General features: G+C 36.0%; 1 protein-coding gene across 1 annotated transcript in view; it reads right to left on the bottom strand.

Moving 5' to 3' along the window:
- The window catches only part of ABCA13 (ATP binding cassette subfamily A member 13), a 173374-nt gene that overhangs the window by 6535 nt on the left and 139833 nt on the right, over positions 1–27006 (bottom strand). The window contains exons 50-53 of the mRNA XM_066326804.1: positions 22766–22916; positions 15223–15357; positions 13068–13171; positions 10399–10491 (exon numbers count right to left, since the gene is read on the bottom strand). Coding sequence (XP_066182901.1) covers positions 10399–10491; positions 13068–13171; positions 15223–15357; positions 22766–22916 — 483 coding nt within the window. The remainder of the gene's footprint in view (positions 1–10398; positions 10492–13067; positions 13172–15222; positions 15358–22765; positions 22917–27006) is intronic.

Below are 27006 nucleotides of genomic sequence, written 5' to 3'. Positions count from 1 at the left end.
AAAATTCTGATTAGCAAAGACAGAGGAATCTGTGCAACTTTGGTTTAGTTCTAAATTGTGAATGGCATAAACACCAGCATGGCACCAATAAAAAGCTTTAAAAGATTTTCTTCTTTTGGCTAGTCGAGTTATGATGCTTCTATACCATGGTTTTATACTTCATTTTAGTACAAGAGCTCCCCACACAGAGTAAGCTGATCAGCAATAAACATTTCCCCCTGCTATAATCAGCAAGCTGCTTTCAGCAGTGCACTGAGGCAATGGAAACTGAGTTGACCATTTTGTTCACTCTGTTTTCCTCGCTGATTCAGATAATCTAATTAATTCAAAAACCCAAAGTGGAATTAAAGACAAAACCACAATCTGTTTTGATTAGCACTGTTAGGATCAAACCTTTAGCACCTGATAGTTCAAGACCTAAAGAGGAAGACATTATTGTTAGAATGGCCTAAGCTGAGCCAGCAGACTCATTCAGCAGCCATCTGCTGCGAAAGAATCTTCAACTCTTCAAAGCTATTCAACAGAGAACATATTGTGCACTGCCATGTTACTTTAACAATACCTCCATTTCTATTTTTGTATAAACAAACACACAAAACCTCATATTCTGACAAAATATAATCTTTTTCTTCTCTTTATACTTCCTCTTCTTCAGTTTAACTACTAGTTCATATTTGACTCACCTCATTGGTGGTTCTGGGAGTATAATTTATTGAGTGTTTTTTCTGTTAAAATGCCGACATGAGACTGAAGCTAAAATATAAATTCCCAATTTGACTGCAAAGTAATTGACTTGACTATTTAACAACAGCATCAGCTGCAGAAGCAGGAGCTTAGCAAGACCTACAAGAACTCCACACTTTGAATTTACATAGGTCCTCAAGGTATCTGAGCATTCAGATAACAAGATAGCAAAAGGAACATAAAAAGGTAGCAAGGAATTGAAATATTTCCATACCAAGAATTAGTAAATAGGCTAGAACTTTTCATCATGAAAGAAAGATGACAAAAAAATGGTCAAAAAGTATTTTCAGGGAGCCCAAAATAATGACTAAGCAATGAAAACAAGAAATAATTCTCCACTCATACATTTCTCATGCAAGAGCAGGGGATCTAGAATTAAGTTATGGGAAAAGAAATGCCAAGTCAGTAAGATGTAGTAATCTTCCTTACACTGTGTAGAGAAACTGTACAACTCAATGACATGGGACGTGCTAGATGTCAGAACTTGACGTGAGTTGAATAAGAGACCAGAAAAACTCGTGGTGGGGATCTCCTAAAATCACTTCTAACTTAAGAAGCCTCTAAAAAAGAAACTGCTGAAGGTAGTTGAATAATGTGATAAAGTAACTTCCTGTGCTTATCTTGTTCCTGTACTTTTCCCTCTTGACCATTTTCAGAGACACAATACTGTGATAGCAGGTGCTGAATCTGACCTCAGGTTCCTTTTGGTATAAATGTCACCAAGAGGAGGTCAGCCTGGGTAAATCACCCAGTTCCTCAGTTCCCAGAAGTTTTGCAGCCCCACAGCCACACTGCCAACAGTGAAGTTGATTTATATAAACTATTTTTGTAGAGATGTGTCTACACAAGTGACAGTCACGCACTGAAAGAAAGTGTAACCAAATCTATACTGATGAGGAAGTCCCGTGGATGCTTTCCTGATCCTCTTTTAACCTTGCAATGGTAATGGAAATGGATTTAGTGGCTGAAAGGTTGAACGTTCTCATGAATATCAAGGAGAGGAGATGCCACCTGGGGCAGAGTAGCTTCTCAATGTTCCAGAAGGAACACCCATTCATTGGGAGTCCTGTTTCAGAGATTTGAATGGGGACAAGAATTTTTGTTGAAACATATCTGAGCCTGCATTTGGTCGCAAGGATTCCCTAAAAGATTTAACCCAATGGGTTTTCTTAAGCTTGACTCATGAAAACCTGTTTTATGAGAAGGGTGAAAAGGAAAGTATACCATGAGCAGATTTTATTTGCTTAAAAAAAATAAAAATCTGTGTTTTCATTTAAAAGCTTTAAGAGTTTGCTTGTCTACAAGTGAAACTTTGAAACCACTGTATTAAGTTACAGCAGGTCCAGAATAAACAGCTCATCAGATTACACTCTTCCCAAAGCCTATTTACCAACTCTTCTCTCCCCCAGTAAAATTTGCTGAATGTAACCTCAGGAAATGAAGAACATGGCCCCATTTCCTAAACTTTGAGGAATAAGAAAAGCATCTAATCATCTATATGCTTTTTTTTCCGACTAATCAAAGAGTACATTTCCTGGAGAATGTTGTGCTCTCTCTCTCTTTCTCTCTCTCTCTATATATACATCAAAAAATTATAGCTCAGAAAGTTTACTGATGGAAATATAATGTGCATACTTTGTGTATGCACTTGTTTGATCAAAGGATTGCTTCAAAATTACATTATTGGATAAAAAAATAAAAATAGGAAAAAGAACATTGCCATTTAATGTCTGCAAGGAATTGCATCTTTTAGAATATATGTCATAAATCAAAGAGAGGGAATAATCTTCTACTGTGTTGTTTATCCCTCTGCTTTTGTTTATATTCATTTGCAGGCAGATATGGTTCTACTTTCCGTAAGTGAATAGAATCATGCAATCGTTTAAGCTAAAATAGGCCTCATCTTGGCAAGATAACTTAGTTACACCAGTATAATTGCTGAAGCACGGGATACACATCCAGGTCATTCCTCTCAGCCTCAGTCACAAATACAATTTACAAACAGAACAAGTCCTGAACAACATTGAAAGCAAAACACTTTGAAAAACATTAGAAAAAAAGAAAAGAAAATTGAAATAAAATTATTAAAACAAATTCATCACAGTTTAAGTTTAAATCACACAATGTATTTAATTATTTCATCCATTAAAAAACAAGCACAGCCAATACCAAGGAGGGAAAAATAGTAATTCATTTTTAAATACTGGTATTTAAAAAAAAAAATGCTAAATAGAATTGCAATTGCCCTGTCACTTGTAAAATGGGATTTCCTTCTGCATTTATTCCAAACCTCAGCATTGCTGAACTGATAAACTTGATTAGATGCAAACAGACATAAATAAATTATAAAATCTCTCTTCTATGTAGTATTCATAGAGTTTGTTTCATCACTTTTTAAGTAACCATGATTTTTCCAGGGTAACAATAGAAACATGAAAACAGTTATTTAAATGATGACTAACACTCATTCAGGTGCATTGTTCAAGCACTATTTGTTCACACACACTTAGGCTTTCATAACAAACCATTTAAAGTTAATTTCTGTATTCAATAATATAATCGTCATAACAATTATGAGCAGTGCAGGGTACATCTTATGATTATGAGCAGATTATGAGTCTCAGATTTGTGCAGCTTTGCCTTGCTCTCTGTGTGCTTGTAAATTCTTAGGTGTGATTTCCAAATACGTGGTGAAACCCTCAAAAAAATCTTGTTAATTGTTTACATACATGCACACACAAAATCTCCATATTTAAGCTTCTTTATCTGCACATACTGGCAAATATCAGGGATTTGTTTATCCTTGTAATATTTATATATTTTATTCCCAGAGGAACAGGAGTAGCAGTGCTATATTCATATGTAAAGCTGATGGTACAACCTATAAAGAACCCAAACTGTTTCCTCAAAGCGCCTTCTATGATCAGCAGTGAAAATGCAGGAGTAAGTAACATTTATCATTGTGTTTCTATGACTGGGTTTCCATGTATTGTTTTTTAATAACATAATAATCACAGTATTACACACCAGAACATTTATTAAAAGACTTTATCAATGCCTCAAGGTCAAATCTCAAGCTAAAAGGTGTTTAATGTAGAAAAGATGTAAAATTAAAATTTAAACCACAGTTTTATTTGCTTTATGTAATAAATTTCAGTTGCATCATCACACAGCACCTTGTCATGAAATCCCTATCACGAATGCCTTAAAAGATATACTGGATGTACCTGCCTAGACAAGTGGCTTTATTTGCTGCAATGCCTAGAAAATGTTGCAAATAAGACAGCAGGTTAATGAGGAAAGGGAAGGGAAAGGGAAGGGAAAGGGAAGGGAAAGGGAAGGGAAAGGGAAGGGAAAGGGAAGGGAAAGGGAAGGGAAAGGGAAGGGAAAGGGAAGGGAAAGGGAAGGGAAAGGGAAGGGAAAGGGAAGGGAAAGGGAAGGGAAAGGGAAGGGAAAGGGAAGGGAAAGGGAAGGGAAAGGGAAGGGAAAGGGAAGGGAAAGGGAAGGGAAAGGGAAGGGAAAGGGAAGGGAAAGGGAAGGGAAAGGGAAGGGAAAGGGAAGGGAAAGGGAAGGGAAAGGGAAGGGAAAGGGAAGGGAAAGGGAAGGGAAAGGGAAGGGAAAGGGAAGGGAAAGGGAAGGGAAAGGGAAGGGAAAGGGAAGGGAAAGGGAAGGGAAAGGGAAGGGAAAGGGAAGGGAAAGGGAAGGGAAAGGGAAGGGAAAGGGAAGGGAAAGGGAAGGGAAAGGGAAGGGAAAGGGAAGGGAAGGGAAGGGAAAGGAAGGGAAAGGAAAGGGAAGGGAAAGGGAAGGGAAAGGGAAGGGAAAGGGAAGGGAAAGGGAAGGGAAAGGGAAGGGAAAGGGAAGGGAAAGGGAAGGGAAAGGGAAGGGAAAGGGAAGGGAAAGGGAAGGGAAAGGGAAGGGAAAGGGAAGAAAAAGGGAAGAAAAAGGGAAGAAAGTGCTTCACTATTCTGAAATGCCCTGGGGATCCAAATCTTACCCTTTCACACTCATACACCTGTGTGGTCTGTAGTAACTCAGACCACATCTTTCTTCACTGCTTTCCTCTCTTGTTAAGGGCTCACCTGGAGATGAAGGACTCCAGTTGGCAGGTGCAATTCGCAGTGCCTTCTGGAACACCCACAGCTACAGCTGAAGTTAACAGCAGTTTTGTTTTGAATGCAATGTTGAACGAATGCAAAATATTTAGTCATAAACTGCTCAGATGGACTACCCAAACCCTCCTAACTTTGACATCAATCTTTGGTTACTCCTCTATAAAATGGGAATAATTATTTGAAATCAAGTTTCCCAGAAGTGCTGTGCTGATCCAATAAATGCAGATAATACTGTATTTAAGGACAGGTTTTAAAAACTCCTAGTAAAACACATACTAGAGAAAGAGAAGAATATGAAATCTTAATTAGTTGTTGCTTATTTAATGAATTATTTACAGATGAAATGCAGCATCCTGTGGAAAACATACTATAAAATGACCAAAAAGAAATGCATTCTAATGCTCATGCACAGTAGGGCTGAATAAATATTGCAAAAAGTTTTCTGAGAGTCAAAAGATACTGTATAATTCTGAACTCCAAATCTGTGTGTTTTTTAAGTTTTAATACCTCTTTTCTTCAAACTCTCCACTGGAAAGATAAACCAAAGCTATATTACATGATTACACTTCCACTCCATAATGCATTTTTCATGTACAAGAGGAAAGCTTGTTTTGTTCAAGAAGAATGAAAATTATATAATTTTTTTTATTTTACAGCATGTAAGAAACTTATTGCTTCTATGTCAATTAATAACACTGTGTCCACCAAAGGCTGAAATATTAATGAAAACTTTAATTTCAATCCTTTCTTTTTCATTTAAAAAATCTACATGTGTAGGGCTTGAGGAAAGCAATAAAATATCCTCAATTAACCTTTTAAAAAAAGATAAAATGTAAATATTCTGCGAACACATTTTCCATTCTAACCTAGCTATAGCAAATGAATTAATTGTTGGGTAATTTAATCAGATAGCTTGCTGATAAAATTTGAGCAAAGACTTGATGTCCAGCACCTGACAAATTGGTATGGGTTTTTCTGATATGAGAAGTCTGTCCAGATGGCCCTAGAATGAAGGATAATATTCAAAACGTTGTTCCCAGAGAATTGGCCAGCTGTATCTCACATGAAAATGCTTCTGTGAATTTTCAAAAAAAGCATTAAGTATAATGGCAAATACTGAAGAGAGTGTTTAAATGTAATCCATTCACAATTTAGAGTAATTGACTCCATTGGCAGGAGTTGTCTGAAATTAGGCTTTAATGGGCACAACTGTTAACACATCAATCTCAGACAAACTACATCTAGAACTAAGATGCTAACTTTTTGAAAATTGGCCTTCAGTTTGTTCTTCTACCTAATAAATTTCTTTATATTGTTTATAAATTTTCCACCTACAATAAAAAAAACGTTCTAAATAAATTTTACCCTTACTATTCTGCTGATAAGCATCTGCAGGTACTTTAAATCAGCTTAAACTTACATAAATATAGTCAAGGTTCAGCAGCTGGGAGCAGAAACCCAAAAAATGACATTTTTAGTGAGAAGACATTTTTGGATGAGATTTTTTTAATAGGCTTGCAGAAGGGCTGGAAAAATGAAACAAGTCTCACATGTTAGAAGCAGCATCACTTTTTATATCGTTATGAAGCATTTATGTTTCACATTAGCATCTTCCTGGAGTTCACCCATACACTTCATAACAGAATTTTGTCCTGACATCTGACAAAGCTGTACTCGGTCCAAGATTATGATCACATCTGCCAAGGGCTGAAAGTGTAGCCAGAGAGAAAGAGCTGAATCCTTGAACCTCCCACCACAGTGAAGAAGCAAATTTAACAGGGCCTCATGGAAGACCCATTAAACCTTCATAGCATATCCATCAAAAAGGTGATCATAATCTGAACTCTAGAGGCTGTAATGGTACTAAAGAATAAACAAATGAAACAACTTTGAGGACTGCCATCAAGATAGAATTCAACAAGAAGAGAAGAAAGAATATCATTTTAGTGTATGTGCCTACATTCAGAAGAGGAAAAAAATTCTTGAGATGTACTAATAGAATCACATGTAATATCAAAATATGCTTCTATTTCTTACACTGCTGGATTTATTCTTTTATAAATAAAAGCTGTATGAAAGTTTTCTTTGGTTTAAGTATTCATATAGTGGTTAGATTTCTCTCCTTTCAATCTTCAAAGCCAGATCAGGGCACTTGTTGGTTCTAAAATATTTGTTCAATTTTATTTCTAGAAACAAATTGAAAACAGACTTAAGGATGTCAACAGCTGCTTATAAATTAGTTGTAAAACATAGTGGTTTCTTTGTTAGATTTTACAGCTTGTTTTTTAAAAAAAATTGTTCTATCACCCCATTAATTTATTTTAGTACCATTTTTTCCCTGTTAATATGAATGTGTATATTACTAATCTGATTCATTCACACACATAGCACAAAAACACCATCCAAAAATACAGATTTTTAGGGTATTGGTAATTAAATCAGATGCAACAAAATCAGTTTTGTTTATGCTTTCCTTGTATTTATGGAAGTTGTTGGGGTTTTTTAAACAAAATGTAAGAGATGATGGGTCTTTTACTGTGAGATGGTAATGGAACAAATATAATAGACAGTGCTAATTGCATGAAAAAACTGAAACACTAGGAAAAGACTGGTGATTATATCAGTGGAGGTGGCTGTTAAAGAAAACATCCATCCCTCCAGGTACATATTTCCCAATAGAGGCGAAGATTTACTAACCCTTGTGGTCTACCACTTCAAGAGAAACAGTATTTTCCTCTGTATGCCAATGAGAATGATAGGGATATTAAATCATAGAGAGAGAAGGAAAATGAGAAGGAAGCAATGATTCAATACTCTTCCAAGTCCTGGAGGCTTTTCAGGATGTTCACAGGTGGAGAAGAAAGTGAATTCCTGAAAGCAGGAATACTCCACAGAGGACATGGTAGCATACCAGGAAATTGTCTTCAAGAAAGTTTGGAACTTTAATTGCACAGAATCCACAATGGTCTTTAACCTTCTAACAACTACTTTAATTGTTAGGTATGTGATAGCCTGGGTTTTATGACAGAGGATCATATTGGCATGTATTGGAGAGGTGTTTGGAAGCTAGACTAAGCAACAAAATAACGGGAGTAGAGGAACAGTCTTTGACTTCCCCTCAGCACTCATCAAAAGATTTTCAAAGACAACATGGAAATTACTTTTCTGCAAGCTTTAACAGCTGTGTGCATGTGACACTTTAAGATTGTACTCTCTACAGTGGTTTTGTTCTTTTCAGCCAAGAAAATGTATCAGGCAGTCAGGAAAAAAAAATCAGAAAACTGCATCATTTTAATTAAACCCTTTAATCAAGCTCATGGCTATTTTTTCTTAATAAAGGGTTCTAAAGTTTTTTAAAAAATCAATAGTTACCTGAACAGTTAGCATGGAAAATTTGGAGACCAAATCAACAAATAAGGTAGGAGTTAAAGGGATTTTAGTCCTGCTTTAAATAAAAAATCTTTGTGCAACTTGAGCTACACAGTTTATGGAGAAAGTCTCAGCAATATTGATCTCAAGTGCAAATATTTTCCCATGTGGATGTCACTGATGGACACACATCAAAGAACTGCCATGAAACACTTACCTGCTGATAGTATGAAATATTCTTAATATAGAGAATGTGTGCCTTTTAAAGTTACAATGATTTTTAAAAAATAATTGCTGTGAACATGGCTGCCAAATATTCTTCTTATGACCTTGCTTTAGGGAACTTGAAAGAGGCACTCATACAGCCTTTATTCCAGAATGGCTGATCTATGACTATCTCTATAGTAATGATAGTACCAGTACAATCTCAATAAGAAGAAATATGATGACACTTCCAGCAGGATACTTCTGCACTGATTTGCTGACTGTGATCTGAAAGAAGTTATCTACAGAGGCAGTGCAGCAAATTGAGAAATAACTGCCTTATTTATATGAATGCAGTGCATACTTATGAGTATGCTTTAGATGTCTGGTTTCCATAAGAGAAAAGATGAAAAGATGCTGTTAAAGAAACATCAGAAGTGGCAAAAAAATCACAAAGTCACTGATAAGATAAAGGGGAAGGTAGCCTTTGTGGACAGACTTTGCCCTCTCAAGGTGAAGTGGAGAAGACAGAGACATGTACTCACTCCAGAGGATCTGAAACATAAAAAGTGAAGACTCACATTCATCCCAGCTGACTTTATACACTCAACTGAAGTGCCTAAGTAACGCTATTCTTTCCTGACTGGGAGAACACACATCTTCAAAAAGAATTTTCATCTGTTCAGGATCTGCACTGTCCTCTACATATGAGATGTTTCTCATACAAAAGAAATAAAGGATGCCCTCACCCTCACTAATCTACTCCAGCCAGTGAGATAACAGGCCATTCTATGCTATGAAATTTGGGAAGAGACAGGATGGCAAAGGTAAAGACCTAGATACGAATGAAGCAGAAACTGCTGCAAATCAATTGACTTTTCAACCTCCAGAAATTGGGGCAAACAGGTACTGAAAGGTGTGCAAACATGAAAAGAAGGCTACAATCACACAGAATCATCAGAATGAGAGATGCAAACATCTATTTTTTCTCACTATCTGGATTGCAATGTCTCTGAAAGTTTGTCTTCATGAAAAAGTTTGTAAGGAGAGAGCTAGTGTGAGTCAGGCCCATCTTGCTAAGGCAGCTGGGAAGCAAGAATCTATGGTCCACCCCAAGGGAAAGCCAGAAAGCCAAAAGGTTATTATAAGGCACGTAACTTCCACCTTATAAACAGGGCAGACAGCAATTCCAAACCATTTCTGTAGAGCTTGTTCCCAATGTTAAGTGCATCTGCACTTAAGAGAGATAAGTGCTGAGCTAGTGCAAAGTAGTGTAGCTTTGCTGCTTGTAAATGAGCTGTATCATCATAAATGACTGTCTGTGTGTCCTAACAATTAAATTTACAATTGAATGTAAATGTTCTAGCTATAAGTTGCAGCAACTTTCCTCTCAGCTTCTGATCCTCTTTCCTTTATGGTGGTTTGAGCTCATGCTCTGAATTAAACATCCTCATTAATAGGTATTAAATTAACTCATGAGCAGAGTTCAAACAGAAAAGAGGCTTATGCACACCAGGGAAAGGATGCAGAAAACAGCATAAATATCTGCATTTGTCAGTGAATTTGGTAGGAAGCAGAGAGAGTTCAAAATAGATGTTCTTACTGGCTGCTGACCTGTTAAAAATGTATCTTCCTGTCATGAAAAACCCTCAGAAGGAACCAAAATGTATTTCATCACCATGTTGAATTCTCACAATGTATTCCTTAGGTTATGTGCAGAAGTGCTTTATTTTAGATGTAGATCTGTCTCTTTCAATTACCAATGCAGACTACAAAGCGCTTTAGCAATGTCACACGTCAATTTAGCTTCCTAAGTTATCCTAATTGGCTCTTTTATAACTTCAGTGACAGCAGGAAAAAGATGATGTTTTTAGACATCATTAGTGTTTATGCCTTAGCAGTACTAAAGCATCTAGCCAGCTCTTAGATTCAATAAAGATGCAGAAAATTTGATGTTGATGTATAATACCTGTTTTTAATGTGCTGGGGAGAACCAAGACACTTGAAAGCTCCATTGACCATAATAGCAAGCCTTGTGCAGAGAGCTTCACATTCTTCCATACTACAAATAAATTGAGGGAAAAAAATTAGTAGTGAAAGCAAAAATAAAAGGGAAAAAATTATTAATATAAACTAATAGTTTATACCTAACTTTAGTTAAAGTGGAAGAATCTGGACAGCTGCAAAAACAGGTGCACAAAAACCTTTGGCTTCAAAAGGTAACAGTTAAAGTTGAAACCCTAATCAGTTAATACCAACAGTTATTACCACATGACAGCTAGAAGAGAGCCTTAAGCTGTTATTTATATTTTTAGTCCATGACTAATTGGACATTTCTGGTCAGAATATAAAGGTATCATTACCACAGGCAAATGCCTCATAAGCAGTCTCAGGAATGCCACTGAGTGAGTCATGAACTCTGTTATTACCTTTAATACCCATTCATGATTAGTCTGAGCGAAAGGATAAAGGGAAAATAATGAAAAGCTTGCTCAGCCTTTCTTTTGCATAGTACATGGCCTTGAAAAAAAGTTACCCTCAGTTTGATTGCAGGAGAGAAGGAGATCCAAAACTTTACAATCCAAAGAGAATTTAGGAAATGGAAATGCATCTGATTAGGAAAACAGGGTCCTCCTAGATGTGACTGCTTCAGATGATAAATAATGACTTTGACCTGTAAAACTAATGGAAGATGGGCTGCTACCCTACATATTATGCAGAATTGTGTGAGCAGCTCTTTCAGAGAAGCACTTTAGACATGAGGAACCAGTCAGGGCACACCCATCATCTCAAAGAGGACTCTAACATGTTTGGTGTTCCTACAATTCACTGTGTGCCCTCCCCAGCCCTTCTGAGACAGCTGAACAAGAGATGTCTTGTGTGCCTCAGCCACGGGCCAGTCCAAATCAAAGTGCTTTGACTGAACAAACATTGGCAATTAAGTACTGCCCCAGGAACAATTTCTTTATACTATGACAGGGCTGTGGTGAGATCTGCCAAATTGCCATGTCTGAGAGAGACAGGGAGAGGGCTGACACATCTTCCCAGGAAGTTCACTGAGTAACTCCTAATGCTCCCCTTGGCGTAACGCTCCCCAGCTGTGGCAAGATTACACAAATTTAGGGCTCTAGGGGCAGTTGATAAAGACTCGTTCCTCCCCAGTTAAAACGGAAGTTTTGTTTCTGAAATGTAAATAAAATATTCTCTCTGAAAAGTAGGTAAACAGTCCCCAAAACCTGATTTTTACACAGCAACCCTCTCTATACCTTACATATTTATTTGTTGACATATATGAAAGTTCACTTTATATGTAAAATCCCTCTAGTTATACAATAATCTCAAAGCCCTAATGGCCTTCAGAAAGTAATATAGATAGTATAAAATAATTTCTCCTTTCTTCACCCTGGCACAACAATGTGACCAGTATCGCTGTACTTATTTTCTCTTTCAAGTCATTCATTTGTAGAGCTAAATGTGTAGTTAGTACAACTTGATAGATTTTGTTTGTTCTTTACATGATATTAGTAATGAGATCATAGTTTTCTTCTATTTAGCTGGTGTTTGACAACTAAAGGTTCTTAATCTGGACTGAAAAGTAAAAGCATATTTTTCCTTGATAATCCTGAGATGAATTCACAATACATAACCATGTTCCCTAAATGAGTGTGCTGGTAAGCACTTAGCCATCAAACACAGGTGAGTGATTTTCAAAATTCAGCTTCCATAAATAAAACAGTAACTTTTTGGAGAATTTTTCCATCAATAATGGACTAGGACAACAAATGCATTTTAAGAATATCTAAAACACCCCATGAAAATAAAAAACATTGCAGGGAGTTCAGCCACATTCCTTCATTAATTCATCTATACTTCAAATCCTATTTGTCCAAATGTTTCACTGCTGTTTTGATTTTTGAATTTTGTCTTCTCTGGACATGTTTTCATTTAAAGACATTTTATATAAAATTATACATATTATGTCTATATCTATATCTATATGTAGATCTAGATATAGATATAACCTAAGGGAACATTTAATTTATTTCATTTCACTATAGATTTTACAAAACAGTGCTGATATTTTCTCCATTAAACCAATATACCAGCAATCATATCAGAGACCTGACAAGATATTTAATCTAGATGGACTCTTAGAAGAGGACGGGGTCTCCTACCATTTCCAATAATGCATAAGAGAACAGCTGATGCGTCCATCTTTACTCTTTTCATACACTGATGCAAGGCAGAAGCTTAATAAAATCAGAAGTTTTTTCACTCACACCTACCTTTGTGTGAGTGAAATTTTTGTGCTATTTTTAAGGTAGCGAGGTATAAAAAAATAAGCTGATGTTCCAAGCAAGAAGAGACACTACAACACTGAGTGAAAAGAGCGTGGCAAAAAGAAGAATCAGTTGCATCATCTCTGCCGTGTCTGCAGCCCCTTGAGCAATACTCTATTCTTTAAAAATTAAATATGAAAAATATTTGGGATTTAAATAGGTTCCTTTTCCAGGGATAGGAAGGAATTACCATAAAATTTCAAGACTTAAACTGTGTTTGACAGCAGAGTGAGCATGTCTTCAGAATATCCTCCCCTGCAGCACAGGAATAGGATGGCTGCCAGGGTAAGGGTGTTACCTGTGGGATGTCAGCACAGCTGCACAGCCATCCTGAACTTCTTTCAGGATAGCTTTCCAAAGGTAGCGTTTGGAGCAGGGATCCATTCCAGAGCTGGGCTCATCCTACAGGAAAAATGAAAATGACATAGCAGCATGAAAAAAGCACACTACAGGTTTGCCCAGGATGAAGAATTAACACAATTCACAATAAAATCATATATTTGTCCATTTAAATTTCATATTTTCAGAGGGTCCCTTAAGTGACACCCTGATCAATGTTTTGCTTTAACACATACAGTTTAATGTCTAAATTTATGGAAAGCACATTTTATTAAATAAGTATATATACATAAACAATAGTTAAATATAATCTATTTGTATTTATAAATGCTTATATGTAAAATTTTATATAGCATATATGTATAGTTATAAGTATTTATTATACTATATCTGTTAAATTATATACATATACTCTTTTTGATAAGCGAGGCTTGCAAGTGGTTTGCAAGATGTGCTGCTACAACATCTACATTTCCCCTTCTTATCTATTCCTGCTTTCCTCACTAAATCAAATTTTTCCTTCATCCATGCATCGAAACAAACAAAACATGTTACTACAAAACTAGTAAGAAGGAAACTCTTCCAGTTGCTTTTTATCCAGTGGAATTCCCTGGGGAGTGTCAGCACCTGCTAGACAGATATGGCTTTGGCCTAAGTATTTTCTGGAAAGAATCCCAACTGAAACCTAGAAGCAAAGTTTTCAAGAAACAAAGCCCACAAAACATCCAGTTTGAAGCTAATTTTAGTGCTTCACTACTAATGTCAGAGGTTAAAAAATTCAGTTCAGTCTCTCATTATCTGTGGATTGCTAACAAAGAAAACATAAAAAGCAGTAAACATAAAGCAACCCACAATACTGCTCAAATTAATAGCTTTGATCCTGGATGCAATTTAGAAGTAAATTCAGTAGTTTATATTGGTGTCTTTGCTTTCAGACAAAATAATACTAAAAAACTCTCCCTTTAAAATACTGAAAAACTCCTTTTAAATCTGTTAGCTTTTTAAAGACAACAAATGTTTTAAAGAATTTGACATGTTCCTCTTTTCATTCTATATGCAACAGTCTGTGCCCTGCAGCAAGTAGTAGGCTGAAAGGGATACTTGCAGTGGTACACTGTCATAAAGACATTCAAAACCAGTTGGAACATTTCCTAAGATCAGGAAAAAACACTGATTTAAGATAATCTCCTCCTTTTACTAGCTGAACCAAGGTCAGTTAAAGGATAAAATGCAAATAAAATATCTTGGCTTCCAAGTGAAGCAATGGTGGGCAGTTAGAGGGAGCAAAATTTGTCTGATCTTCTGAAACACGGACCCCAGAGAACATCAATTTTATCTGGTTCAGCTTAGCCTGCAGTCTCTTCCTGGATGTCCTAGTTTCCCCCTCAGCTCTGAGGAGCTGCTTTCCTACCCCTGACTGTTTTGAAAGGTTTATTGCACTATTGAACTCTTCCAAGCCAAGTTTTAAGACAGCAATGTTCAATATTCTCTAATGAAACAATAGGCAATAGTATGAAAGGGAATGTAGTGTTGCAATGATGCAGTTTTCAAAGCTTTGGGACTCCCTGAGCTTCAATACAAAAGGCATTGTTTACCCTGAAGTGGCCAACATCAGGCCGAAAGGGGCAGTAGTATGCAAAAACCAAAACAACCTGGGATAAGTCATTCAAATTAATATAATTCATAATAAGTATTACTTGATTGTGTGACTTGTGAATGCAACAAAATGGAAGAACTAGCCAGATTTATGAAATAAATACAACCAAGGAAGAATTAGGAGTATGCTGAAAGAACATGAGTCAATTAAACATGTATTTGCACCACGGAATACTACAATCGTATTTGTGTTGAGGGCTTTTTTTTCCCTGCTCAGCAATTGCTCCAAGGAAGAAAAAAAATAGGATAAAAAACCCAATTTCACTTTCTATTTTTGTGAGCACTGGAGAATAAAATTAAAGTAATTCATATAGCAGAACAAAGAAGACACTCATACATCTGTGTATCAATTACTCCCTGACTGATCAGGAAACCACCTGATTTTCTTCAGAGTAACATACAAGACAACAAAATTCAATGTAGCCCATTTTCATAAGCACAATATTACTTTTACTCACCAGTAAAAGTATTTGGGGTTTGCCAACTAAAGCCACAGCAGTAGAGAGCTTCCTTTTTGTGCCAGCACTGTAGGTCCCCACCAGTTTGTCAGCATGGGCGTTGAGGTGTAACCGGTTAACAAGGTCCTCTGCAACCTGTGGTTTGAAAATTTGAAGGCCAACAAAGATGAGCTAGATTAGGCAGCATTTGTGCATAAATTGAAAGAACATTCTGTTCATACTTGTTAAGGAAATGTACATGTTTCCTTATTTACCCACACTTGCTGCATATTATTTTTGAATCTTAAACACAGACAAAAAGCTGCTGAGGAGCCCCTTCATTCTTCAAAAATGATAAGGATTTTCTCATATAAAAATTTGGCTTTGTCACTGCTCAGCACAGTCATTTGTGTTTGGTTTGTGTCCATGGATCAATGATCTAAAATGTCTCTCATCTCAACTTATTCTCAACTATTTTATTGATCAAATACCTAAGTAACTGGAAATTCAAGCAGAAAATTCCTCCATCAGCTACAAAAAAAGATGAAAAGCAAGTCACAGTTATGGATTTAGAGTTTCTTTAAGATAAAAAGTAGCAGGATTAAATTAATATAAAATAATATAAATTTTTAATAACTGAGAGGGGTAAATTGATCCTAGCTGGATTGGTTTTAATTGCTTTAACAAGAATGTGTGATCCAAGCAAGCTGGGAAGTCATGTGAGCACAGCTGGAGACAACACTCATGCTGTCCCCTACAGCCTTTCTTCTTTACCCTGTCAGAGACAGTTCTGACATACAAGGCTCCCTAAAATACTAGTGCTAGAGAATATTAAGTGTAGCAATAATCTTCATCCATCTGTATCAGCTACTAGTTCTGGTCTGTCCAAGGAGATATTGCTCAAAACCATGAGGGATGCAGCAGCAACTTTTCTACTTACTGCTGCCAAATGCACCCTGCAAAGCAGCTTGTGTTTGGCATAGACCCCTAGGGGCCTGTGTCAAAGGAGTGATCAACTTTGTAACAGAGCAAGTCAGTCTTCTACCTGTATGTAGAACAGCAGGAACAGCTGGAAAACAAGGAGTTGCATGGTGCTCTTATTGCCCAACATTAACTACCAGAGCACCCCCAGCAGTGTGGCTCATTCTCTTTGCTTCCTCTGTATTACCTTCAGCAAAAAGCAAGGAGGGACTTGAAGGCTTAATCATATCAGATGGTCAGTCTCCAATTAATTCAAAAGCCCAATAGAAAAAAAACCCAATAAACAATATTGTGAATTAATATTCACTTTCCATCATAGACAAACTGCCACAAGCATAATAATATTTTCTGTAGGAAAGTACTATGCAAAAACTTTTGGAAATTATCAAGATGTTCATGACACTTTCAGCAAGATTTTTCAAGTGATACTCATAAAAGTAAGAGACATCTCTGAGAGCAAATTGTCTGTAAGAAGAAACAATGCAGCAGCAGTGAGAATCTACAGTGTTCTTGTGATGATCCTCAGACTGGTATCCATAGTCACTGTGTTTGGGGTACCTGGATGTATATTTAACCTGACAGCACTGCATGTTCTCATGAAAAAGCCACATTTCAGAAGTATTGCTCTGCCTACATTAGATGCAGAGAGTTTTGTTTTGTTTAAAAAATCATAACAACTGTTAAACTAGCCACAGCAGAAACCTTCTGCTATATCAAAGTTACTTCACAGTAATTCACTTTCAGTTAGAGAATACAGCTGTGGCCTTAAAAATAGTTAATCACCTAAGCTATATTCTAAGATAAGGTAACTGAACTTTGTTTTGATATGTAGTTTTTTACTTCCAAATAAAGGTCTCATTATGCACAAAAGCAACACACAAAGTCAATTATTCTAAAGAATATGGCAGACAGCTTGTCCTGTCTACAAAACTGATTCAACTGCTACCACTGGGAATGCATCCTTTAAATGCATTCTAAGAGACTAAAGGATTATCCTCCTACATATTCACCAACAATCACACAAATTACACAGAAAAGCTCCTAAGGGTTTAAGACCAGAAAGTAAAAAAATATGTAATCCCATGTTTACACCAAATATATATTTTAAACTACAATAAGCTTCAGGAGTTATTAAAAAAATAATCAAGAGGACTATGCATCACAGCTGAAATGTGTCATAAGGATATGTCAAAACTATCCTTTAGCTAAGACTAGAACCACTCTAAGACTGCTTTGAAGAGTCATCTAAAGTCAGCAAAATGCCTTTTTTCAAAAGAGACAATGAATTCTGTATGGGGAAGAATTTAGAAGGTGAAGAAACAATGCCAGAGAGAGAAGAAAGTAACCATTCAAGGTGGATGGGTCTTCTTGTAGTCAGTCGCCCCCAAGGAGACTCAATCATTTCAGGTATGAACATAAACTCTTTGTAGGGAGCAACATTAAAAAGAACTAACTTTGCAAGATTTGCAATTCCTCACATAGAATCCTCCTCCCCCTGGTGTGTGCTCAAGCATTCAGCATGACTCCACAATCTCTTGTTTCATAAAAGGAAATAAAGCCTGGAAAGCGTCCCACTATAGGAATTTTTCAAGAAAAGGTTTAAAAGCTACATAGGTAAAAAGAGAGGGGTGCGAATAATTTCATAGTACCCACTTTTTACCCACTTTGCTGCTGCTTTAAAAGTGGAGAGCTTCCAAGATAAACCTTGCAGATTATCACAGTGCACAACACAATTTGGCCAGACGTCTAGATACGTTCCTTTGGTGCAAAACATATCAAATTAGAACTGATTTGGAGCCGAAACACATCAGCAACATAAAGGTAGAAGGAAGGGCAAACTTTCTCATTCTTAAATATTTTCTAGTTGCACATAAAAGAGTCTCCTATTTCTGATACCCTCCTCAACTCTTACTCAATTTCAAAGAGCACTACAGACTATAGCTCAGCAAATATAAGAACACAGAGTTCAATCTTCTTTGAAGAGAGGATCCCAGATTTTTTTCTTTAATGCATATTATAAAATTTCCAGTAACATTTCAGCTTCATCAATAACAACCTAAGGAACAACAAAACAGTAATTTGAATGAAATTAGAAATATTACATATTAGGTTTATATTACATATTAGGTTTATATTACATATTAGCTATTTTGTAGAGGAGCCTAATATTTCCATTATAAATTCATTTATAGCCAGTAGTTTTCATCATAGTACATAGTAAAAAAAATTACAAAAATCCCTCTTAAAGTACTTTAAATGAAAGTCAGAATTGAGCATGTGATCAATCTTCTTCATGCACACATTTATGCCAGAGAATTACAGTTTTAATGGTTTTCTTCCTGTAGTGAAAGTGAGATATATGCAAAAGCACCCTCTTTACCTCCTTGTCATATTCACTATGATACTCTATTTGAATAATATTTCAATGACCTTCAGCAGCAAAGAGTGAGGATGCACATCAATTTATTCAGCAAGCTCATAACATTGAGGCCAAATCAAAAGCTACAGAGTTATGTGCAAGTATATACATTGTAAACACATGAACCATGAAAATATTTAAGGTGGATTCATGGCTGTAATAATGTATTTAAACTTTTTTCTTCGCTCCTCCCCACACCAGCAGTAAAAATTATAACAGACTTCCCACCTATCAGCTGAGTGTTTCCCTATTTTCCAATATTTCTTTAAACTATTTACTTTTTTCCTCATGAATTGTAATATATTTAGCCAAAGATTTTTCCCCCAAAATTAATTTGGGCTAGCCCACCTAACTTTAGAACAGGCATTGGAATGAGCCCTTCAATCTGTAGCATCTAAACAAAATCCCCCAATACTTTGTGGAGTTCCTAAAGGCAACATTCATTCCAGAAGAGGCTATAAGACAGCTCAACTTTTTGCGCACATGTCAACATCTGTGGGCATGGTCTCCTCCATCCGCTAGGGGACTGAGAGGCACATCCATTCCACTGAAAAGCAGTAATTGTGTAACCACTAACGCCTATGGCTTTCCACTGCCTTGAAAAATGACCTCTAACATTTAAGTAAAAATTAAGTGTTGTTAAGGACTCTCAGTCTCTGTGACTTCCAGAAAAACTTGGAGTTACTAAACACTCAATCTATTCCAAGACTAGAAACATCATAGTGTTTCTATCTTGACTTGAAAGGCTGTATCCACCAGTGTATTAGTTTTCATCATTGCTAACACAATAAATAAAATACATATCTTCTTGCTATTTATTTAAACAAATCCTCATAAAACTAATCTGACCCAATGCTGAAAATGTCTATCATACCCATTATAAATGATAATAAACATGGATTGAATTCTAGAGTCATCTGAATAACTTTATATGTCCAAAGCATTAATTCAACATGTCAGGTTCTGAGTAAGTGGATACAGTGTAGTTTGAACATCCTAAATAGAAATTATTCATCAATTCCATATGAAACACTATTTATTTGGCCTTCAAGTAAACTCAGAATTGTTAGATTTCTTACATTTGGAAAGTGTATACCCATGGTGAAGTTTCTGGGGAGCACTGTTTTTATCTCACAATCTCATAAAACTATATACACTAATCCTGCTTGGGGTCCAAAAAAAAAAAAAAAAGTAAACATGCAAAGAATGAATGAATTTACAGATTCCCATTTCCAGCACCTATATAATATAACATGAGAAATCATTGAGATTCTACAACCAGAGCAAAATCTTCCTGGACAGTTAATGAAAAGAGAAAGCATACTTACATTCCAAAAAAGTTGTCTCAGAATAACAGATAAAGCTTCTTTTGAGATTTGCTACAGAAGTTTTAATGCTAATGAGGGATGCCATTTGATGCTGTGCTAATAATTTTAATTTTTTACCAAGCTGAGTGCTGTATTTTGGAACAAATTGAGGTCTAAGAAGTAAATATATACAAGAAATAAAAATTAAAAGTACTATGCTTAATCAGAATCCTTCTAAATAACCTAAAAGTTTTACTCTAATTTTTCCTATTTTGAACAAAAAGAAATTTTCAGAGTAGATCTGTGAAGTATAACAAAACTTCACATTACATGCGAAGCTTAACATTGATAGTAAATGACCCATTTTTCTCCTCCTTTCCCATTCATTTAATTACTGTTTTGGAACATTAAGTGCACTCAACTTTATGTCTGGCACTTAACTCCTGCTGCTGATAAATCTGTCTAGCAAAGGATTGGTCCTTAAAGTTAGTGCTTTAATAGACAACTTCAGCAGCAACACAACCTGTAAGTCCCCTGCCTGCTACCCAACTTCTATAAAAAAAAACCTGAATGTATGTTTCTTTCCTTATCAAACAAATGTACTTTCTAGAATATATGTGTCTGTGCATATTAGTGTAATTAGTCACTGGTAAATATTCAGAGGCAGGCTTGGAGAGCTGTATCATAGGCAGGAGGGAATGATGAGAAAATAACAGCTTACGTTTCCATACAGCTGCTCCTCTAAAGCATTCCAAAGCCTTATTTTCTTTATAGGCAGATAGAATGCTCACTTTCTCCAGGCACCAGCCATTTCTGAGTTGAAGCACAGCAGCTGTTGAGCGCTTGACAGCAGTGCCACACAGTCAGAGGGACGTGCTGACAAAAACATTTGTTTTCCTCAGAGATAGCTGCATTTCACTTTTTGATGGAAGCAAACCAGAGCAGCTAAATATTATTTGCAGGAGTGCTTTGATGCCTTGATCCCAAACATATGGCAGCAAAGTCTGCTCTGCAATCTACGCAGACAAAAATTTTAGACAACTGAAAGGAAGGAAGAATGATCTCTCTTTCACAAATGTGATGCTGAGGCATGGAAGGCTGACTATAAAGAATAGTCTAAGCCTGTACCTAGATCATCTGAGGTCCAGGAATGCTAACATTTGTCTTCTCTTAGTGCACACAGTAATCATAACTCCTATCTAAATGAATGATTGTCATCCCTTTGAAGAAGGACACATATGTGACATACTGTACCACTTGAGGAACTCTTTCCCAACCACTATGGAGAACCTGTCACTTCATGGAGAAAACAGGTAATTATAGTTGAAGGCTCTAGAGCAATAACCACCATCTCTTAATGTATTTATTTTGGATCGAGGGAAATATATGCAAGTTTTCAGTACTGTGATAGTAGACTGAAGTAAAAATTAACACCAGTAAGTTATGAAGGGTAAGCAATCAAACTGTATGACAATTTCTGAGCAGTCTGCAAGTAACATGTTATTAAAACAGGTAAAAGTCTGGTCCTGGAAAATGGATACTGCCCAAGACAAGGGGCAAAGACTTGCAAGAATAACTTATTTTCCCCAGGCTTTCACCCAGAAATACCCAAATGACCAGCTTAAGACAGCAAAACTTCAAAATATTGCCTGTCCTGATAACTACTCAATGTCCCTTACAGGAATCATACTTTTTTTCTGAAATAGCATCTATCTTCTGAGGAAAAAGAAAACAGGCTGCAGAGAACCAGAAAGCAGTCTTCTCACTTGCAGTCAAGGAACTGGTTGCAAACCACTTATTAGATCCTGAGGCAACAGCCAGAAAAATTTTGTGTAGTTGAAAAAAAAAAAAAAGATATTTCATTTAATGCAGTTTTGCTTCTGGAAAAATGAAAGGAAAACAGCAGGCAGTATTCTGGAGGTTAGGAGAGCAGTGCTAGAGGAATAGCTACTACTTCAGACCAATTTATACAGCAGGAATTGACAGATACTAGTTTCATACCACACTACAATTTTCTCATGTTAACAGAGATGCGATTAAGCAGAAAAGACTGAGCAGCTCAAGTCAAGTCATATTGTAAACTTCCATCTGCTAATATAGAAGCCCCCCGATATTTTACACTGTGTCCATTTTGTATTTAATTTCTGGTATTGGCTGACTGGTTGCTTCATTACAGAAAAAAGAGCTCAGTCTGCTGATCAGCACTGCTATATCTGTGTCTCTAAATCTAAGAGCTCCCAGTGATATTCCCTGATATTATCAACTTCTATGCTAGTAAGCTCTCAAAGCATTTTCTTCAGTCTATTCTTCTTGGACAACCCCAAGCTTTGTGTGGCAGCTGAAGCATTTAAGAGACTGCTCCCATCTTGTGAAGTTTAAGACGGCAGAGTGCTGACAACTCCTGTCCCAGAGTCCAGGTGTTTCATTCATATGTACAGAATCATACAACAATTTTTAGTTCCTTCGAAGTTAAATCGTATCTCTGAAGAAAACAGTTTTTCAGAGGTACAAGGCTCAAAACAACTGAGTGGTGTTCTCTCATAGTTCTTTAAGTGTGTTAGTGAAGGCTCTGAACCATCCATAAATTTAATTTCTTTTAGGGTTTTGGTGCCTGAGATTTAATTTGCAATGATGTTATTTTACTATCTGTAGTAATGTTATTGTGTTTTGAGCAGGCATAACAGACAGAAAAAATCCATATTATTTAAATGAAATTGTGGTAATGAAAAACCTTATTAATAAGTTGTTAAGAAGAAATATTAGATAGCTTTTCATGTTAAAAAGGTAGAATTTTTCTATAAACCTGACAGTCCAGCCTGGCAATAGCTCCCTCTTCAAATCTGTTTTGAATAGTTACCTTATGGATATCCTGCTTTGGAATTCCACGCAGTGTGCAGTAATAATAAAGATGCTCCCAACCTGTTAAAAGTTCATCCAGGGCATCTTGCTGTGGACAATATCCAATAAGAATACCTTCAGAGCTAGCAGAGAGTATATCCATTTCAGACCTGTTTAAACAAACCAACAAAGAAAAAGATTTGAATGTTGCTTAACAAATCTCATGGCCCTGGGATATAAGACAAACACACACAACCTCAGTTCTGCAGATAAAGGAGTTTGAGTCTCTTTGCCGTGGTTACTCAGTGCAGCACCACCCACACACGATGCATGCTTTTTGTCCTTTTTGGGTTAGCACAGCCACCAGCATGTCACTGTTGTGACAGCATGTGTTTCAAGGTCAACAGACCAACACATGAAGAAGAATTGTCCATGCTCACCAGTTTTACTTCTCCTATATTTTTAGTAGTACCTGCTCTAGGGAGACACATTTCAAACCATACGTTGCTCATATGGGATGTCACACTATATACTATATGAATACTATATATATTGTATTCATATGAATCACATTGAATATTGAAGAGGAAGGACTTGAGAGAGAGGGGAACATTGCTGTGTATTCTTTGTGTGTCTGTGACCACACGTACGCATGCGCGCATTCTCTAAACAAGACGAAAACAAAACACAGGATATTAAAGCCTAGTAACTTAGAAGACAATACAGGAAAAAGTATAAAATTATCCTGATTTAAGAGACTTTGGCCTTCACTTTGTAGCTCTACAGCATTACTTGAAATTACATTCATTGCTAAGAAGCAAGCTTGATTGCAAGGGTGTCTCATTACCCATAATGACACTAAATCTATCCTATTTATTCCAACATCTAATTCAACACTCAATGATGCTGATTTACATGTACAGAAAAACCTGTCAAAATGAAGACACTTAATAATAAAAAAATCTGAGCTTTCAAAGAAAAAAGTTTTCAAAAGATCCTGAGTAACAGAATGTTTTTCCTCTTAGTCATTTTCTATATTTCTGATTAGAAGAACTAAATACATGATTAATCATTTAGACACAAAGTAAATGCATTAACTGCAGGATCTACAAATACCAGCACTATTGAAAATATAAATATGTATCTCCTGTTAACAAGATTCAGGAGTCTGAGGAGAAAAAAATTCTGCATTTTACATAATGAACTACAGCATGAAAATCTATTTTAATGCTTTAAAAAGATAAATTAACATGATTATGACAAACCTTCTGCGAACAAATTATAATGGTTCTTTGCTGTTAATGGCAAAGATATAAAATCGTGCTATCTTGCTTGGTTTGGATGGTGCTATGTAAGTTATCTGCCTGTAGACACCTCTCTAAACAATGAGTTAGCAAAAGGCAGAAGAGTAATAGGGGAAAGAGGATAACAGAAGTGTTACTCATTAATTTATATCCACTTATATGATATTTTCAATTAATTATATACAGATTTTTTACTATCGCAGTTTCCAACCATACCTACAGCAAATTAAATCCTTTTACTATAGTTGTCTTTACCATAAGATATAGATTGAACAATGCTGATCTTTTTGTAGAACCAGTCAGAAGTAGTGGATTCCTTATTTAATTAATTCTAACGTATCAAAATATTATCCACAATGAAATATTATCTAGATGCTGTCAAACATAGAGAGATCTGTCTGAGGCTTGTTTTGCTAGGAAGATTCATGCACAAGGTTTTCTTTTGGTGCAGCTGCTGTCTTCTGAGAGACTGGGTTTTTGGTAATATGCCAAGTTCAGTCAGAAGAAAACAAATCACATCCAGGGGTAATTTCAGGGACATTTACTCTGCATGAACCCTGTAGACAAGAAACACCTTGTCTGCAATGAGCCCCTACAATGAAGAACAAATTATGGACAGCTGCAGAAAAACAAAAGATATCTAATGTACTTTAGCTAGAACTATATTAGAGCATCCTTACTCAGTTTGCATCAGGAAATAAAAAGTGTCCTCAGTGTTAATTGTACACACAGGGTTCTAGTGCTCTGCCTGTGTAAAGCACCCAGTCTTAGGTGAACAGCATCCCACACGCTGACCTTTAGCTTTCATAAAGTGAGGCTGCATCATTTAATATTCTTACTCAGTTTGGACCATAACTTTGCAACTTTATCCATTAGTGCTGACCCTGGACACTTCAAGAATTCCCATTAACACAGATTCTACTTTATTCGCTAAAGAACTCATGGACCTTTCCACCTCACTCCTCCCCCTCATCTCTGTATCTGACAAATCAAAACCAATCCAACCAGAAGACCAAAAAAAATATATTAAAAAGCATATCAGGATTCTTAGCTTTTAATCAGATTTTTTTAAAATGAGCAGTATAATGCCTCTTCTTCCCTCATCAACATCACAGAGTAGATTTCCAAATCAAAATTCTGGGTATTATCATTCAGTTTTGTCTAGCAAGGTCCTAAGCTTTTTCTGAAAATATAAAAAATATTAAAATACATAGATTAAAAAAAAATACATTAAACCTTTTAATTATAGTATGTTTTGTACAAGAGAAAACAAGCTCCCATCTTAGCAAATTGATTTTCCTTGAAATTCAGTTAATCTCCCAGATTTAATTTTTATGTGTCTAAATTAAATAATCATTTAAAGTAGTGATGGCATGATACCATAAAATCTTCTCAGTAAATGATATACTGTAAATACTTTTCCCTTTCCTTTTTTATATTTTTGATTTGATTCATTAAACTGATTATAATCTTTTCTTCCTTAACAAACATCATCATATATGCTATCATCAGAATCAAATTAGAAATACATTTTTAATATTTTCTGAAATATAGATTAGCATGCAGAAAAATGCTGATTCTTTTTGTCTCAAGCTAGAGAAAAACAGCTGTTTATTTTCTGTCCTATTACTATTAGGATGCCAGAATTTTTTACTTGACTATTCACATTAAAAACAAGATATACAGGAGGAAAAAAATCAGCTCATTTTATAGATGGAGAGAAAGAACATGTAGGTATGGATTCCAATCCCTCTCAGCCTTTTGTCCATAGTACAGTAGACACAATGAAATCTTGTGCAATATCTAAAAATTATAGGGAGGAAAACAGGCTTTTACACTAATACACAACTTTCTATATCTTTATACACTGTGTACTTTAAATTCTGTTAGTAATTTTTGATTAAATTGTTTGATCAAGTTAAGATATAAAACATTTTCTCCTTCATTTTTCTCCTTCATTTTTAAACTACATCCTTATGCTCAGTCAATACTTCCCCTCATTAGTTAAGTTTTCCTTTAGAGTGAACAGCTGCAACAAATGACATCACCAGAATATTTCCAGAAATCTTTATATTTTAAATATAGTCTTAAAGTTGCAGAATTGCACTTCTAGAACTCCTTTATAAATGGCCAACAGAACATCTGGCATCCTCACAAAAAAAAAAAAAAAAAAAAAAAAAAAAAAAAAAAAAAAAAAAAAAAAAAAAAAAGTGGAGTCTATTGCACTTGAAGTATGGAAGATTTTTATTCCATCTCTGTCCAAGTTCTTCGGTGAGAATCATGATATTTTGGTGCATGAAATCCTGAGAAAATATCCAGGACTCAGTGAGACTTTCCTCACTATGGAGTGCTCATCTCATAGTTTTGTACTATTGAGGAAAGAAACTTATCAGACTTTCAAGATACTGGGATCATAAACTAAAACCAGAGTACAGAACATTTTTGATTCAAAGTTGTTCCTCCATTGACCATCTCAAGGCTTTCAACATTAATCTATATATTCTGAATGCTTAAAGAAAGCCCTGCAATCTGATTACAGGTTATATGGGGCTGGCAGGAGACACTCCAGTCCGAAAGCCTTTGCTGACACTGAAAAGCAACATAACGACTGGGATGAGAGAATATGATCTTGGACAAAACTCTGTTTGCTTCTCCTGTGTAAACCAGACCTGCAGTTTCCAGAAGGCCAGAGTGGCTACTGCATAACTAGATTTGGATCTTGTTTGTTACAATGGTTACCACCAACATTTCTTATAGGTGATTGTGGGCTGGCATTCAAAGGAAAACCTCAATGCTGGGTTTCCAGAGACAACTTAGTATCCCTGATATCAGTCTTATGGCTGGCTTTGGAAAAACTATTTCGTTTTTGGCTCCACTGTGCACTTTGTTTCACTTTTATATGCTTTTTCTGCAGTTTTGGAGTGCAATTAAATGCACTGATATATATGGTACTTAC

Source organism: Sylvia atricapilla, chromosome 1 (genome assembly GCF_009819655.1).
Source record: "Sylvia atricapilla isolate bSylAtr1 chromosome 1, bSylAtr1.pri, whole genome shotgun sequence".
Classification (NCBI taxonomy): domain Eukaryota; kingdom Metazoa; phylum Chordata; class Aves; order Passeriformes; family Sylviidae; genus Sylvia; species Sylvia atricapilla.
The sequence above is the reverse complement of the archived record's forward strand: the minus strand, read 5'-3'. Positions and strand labels throughout refer to the sequence as shown.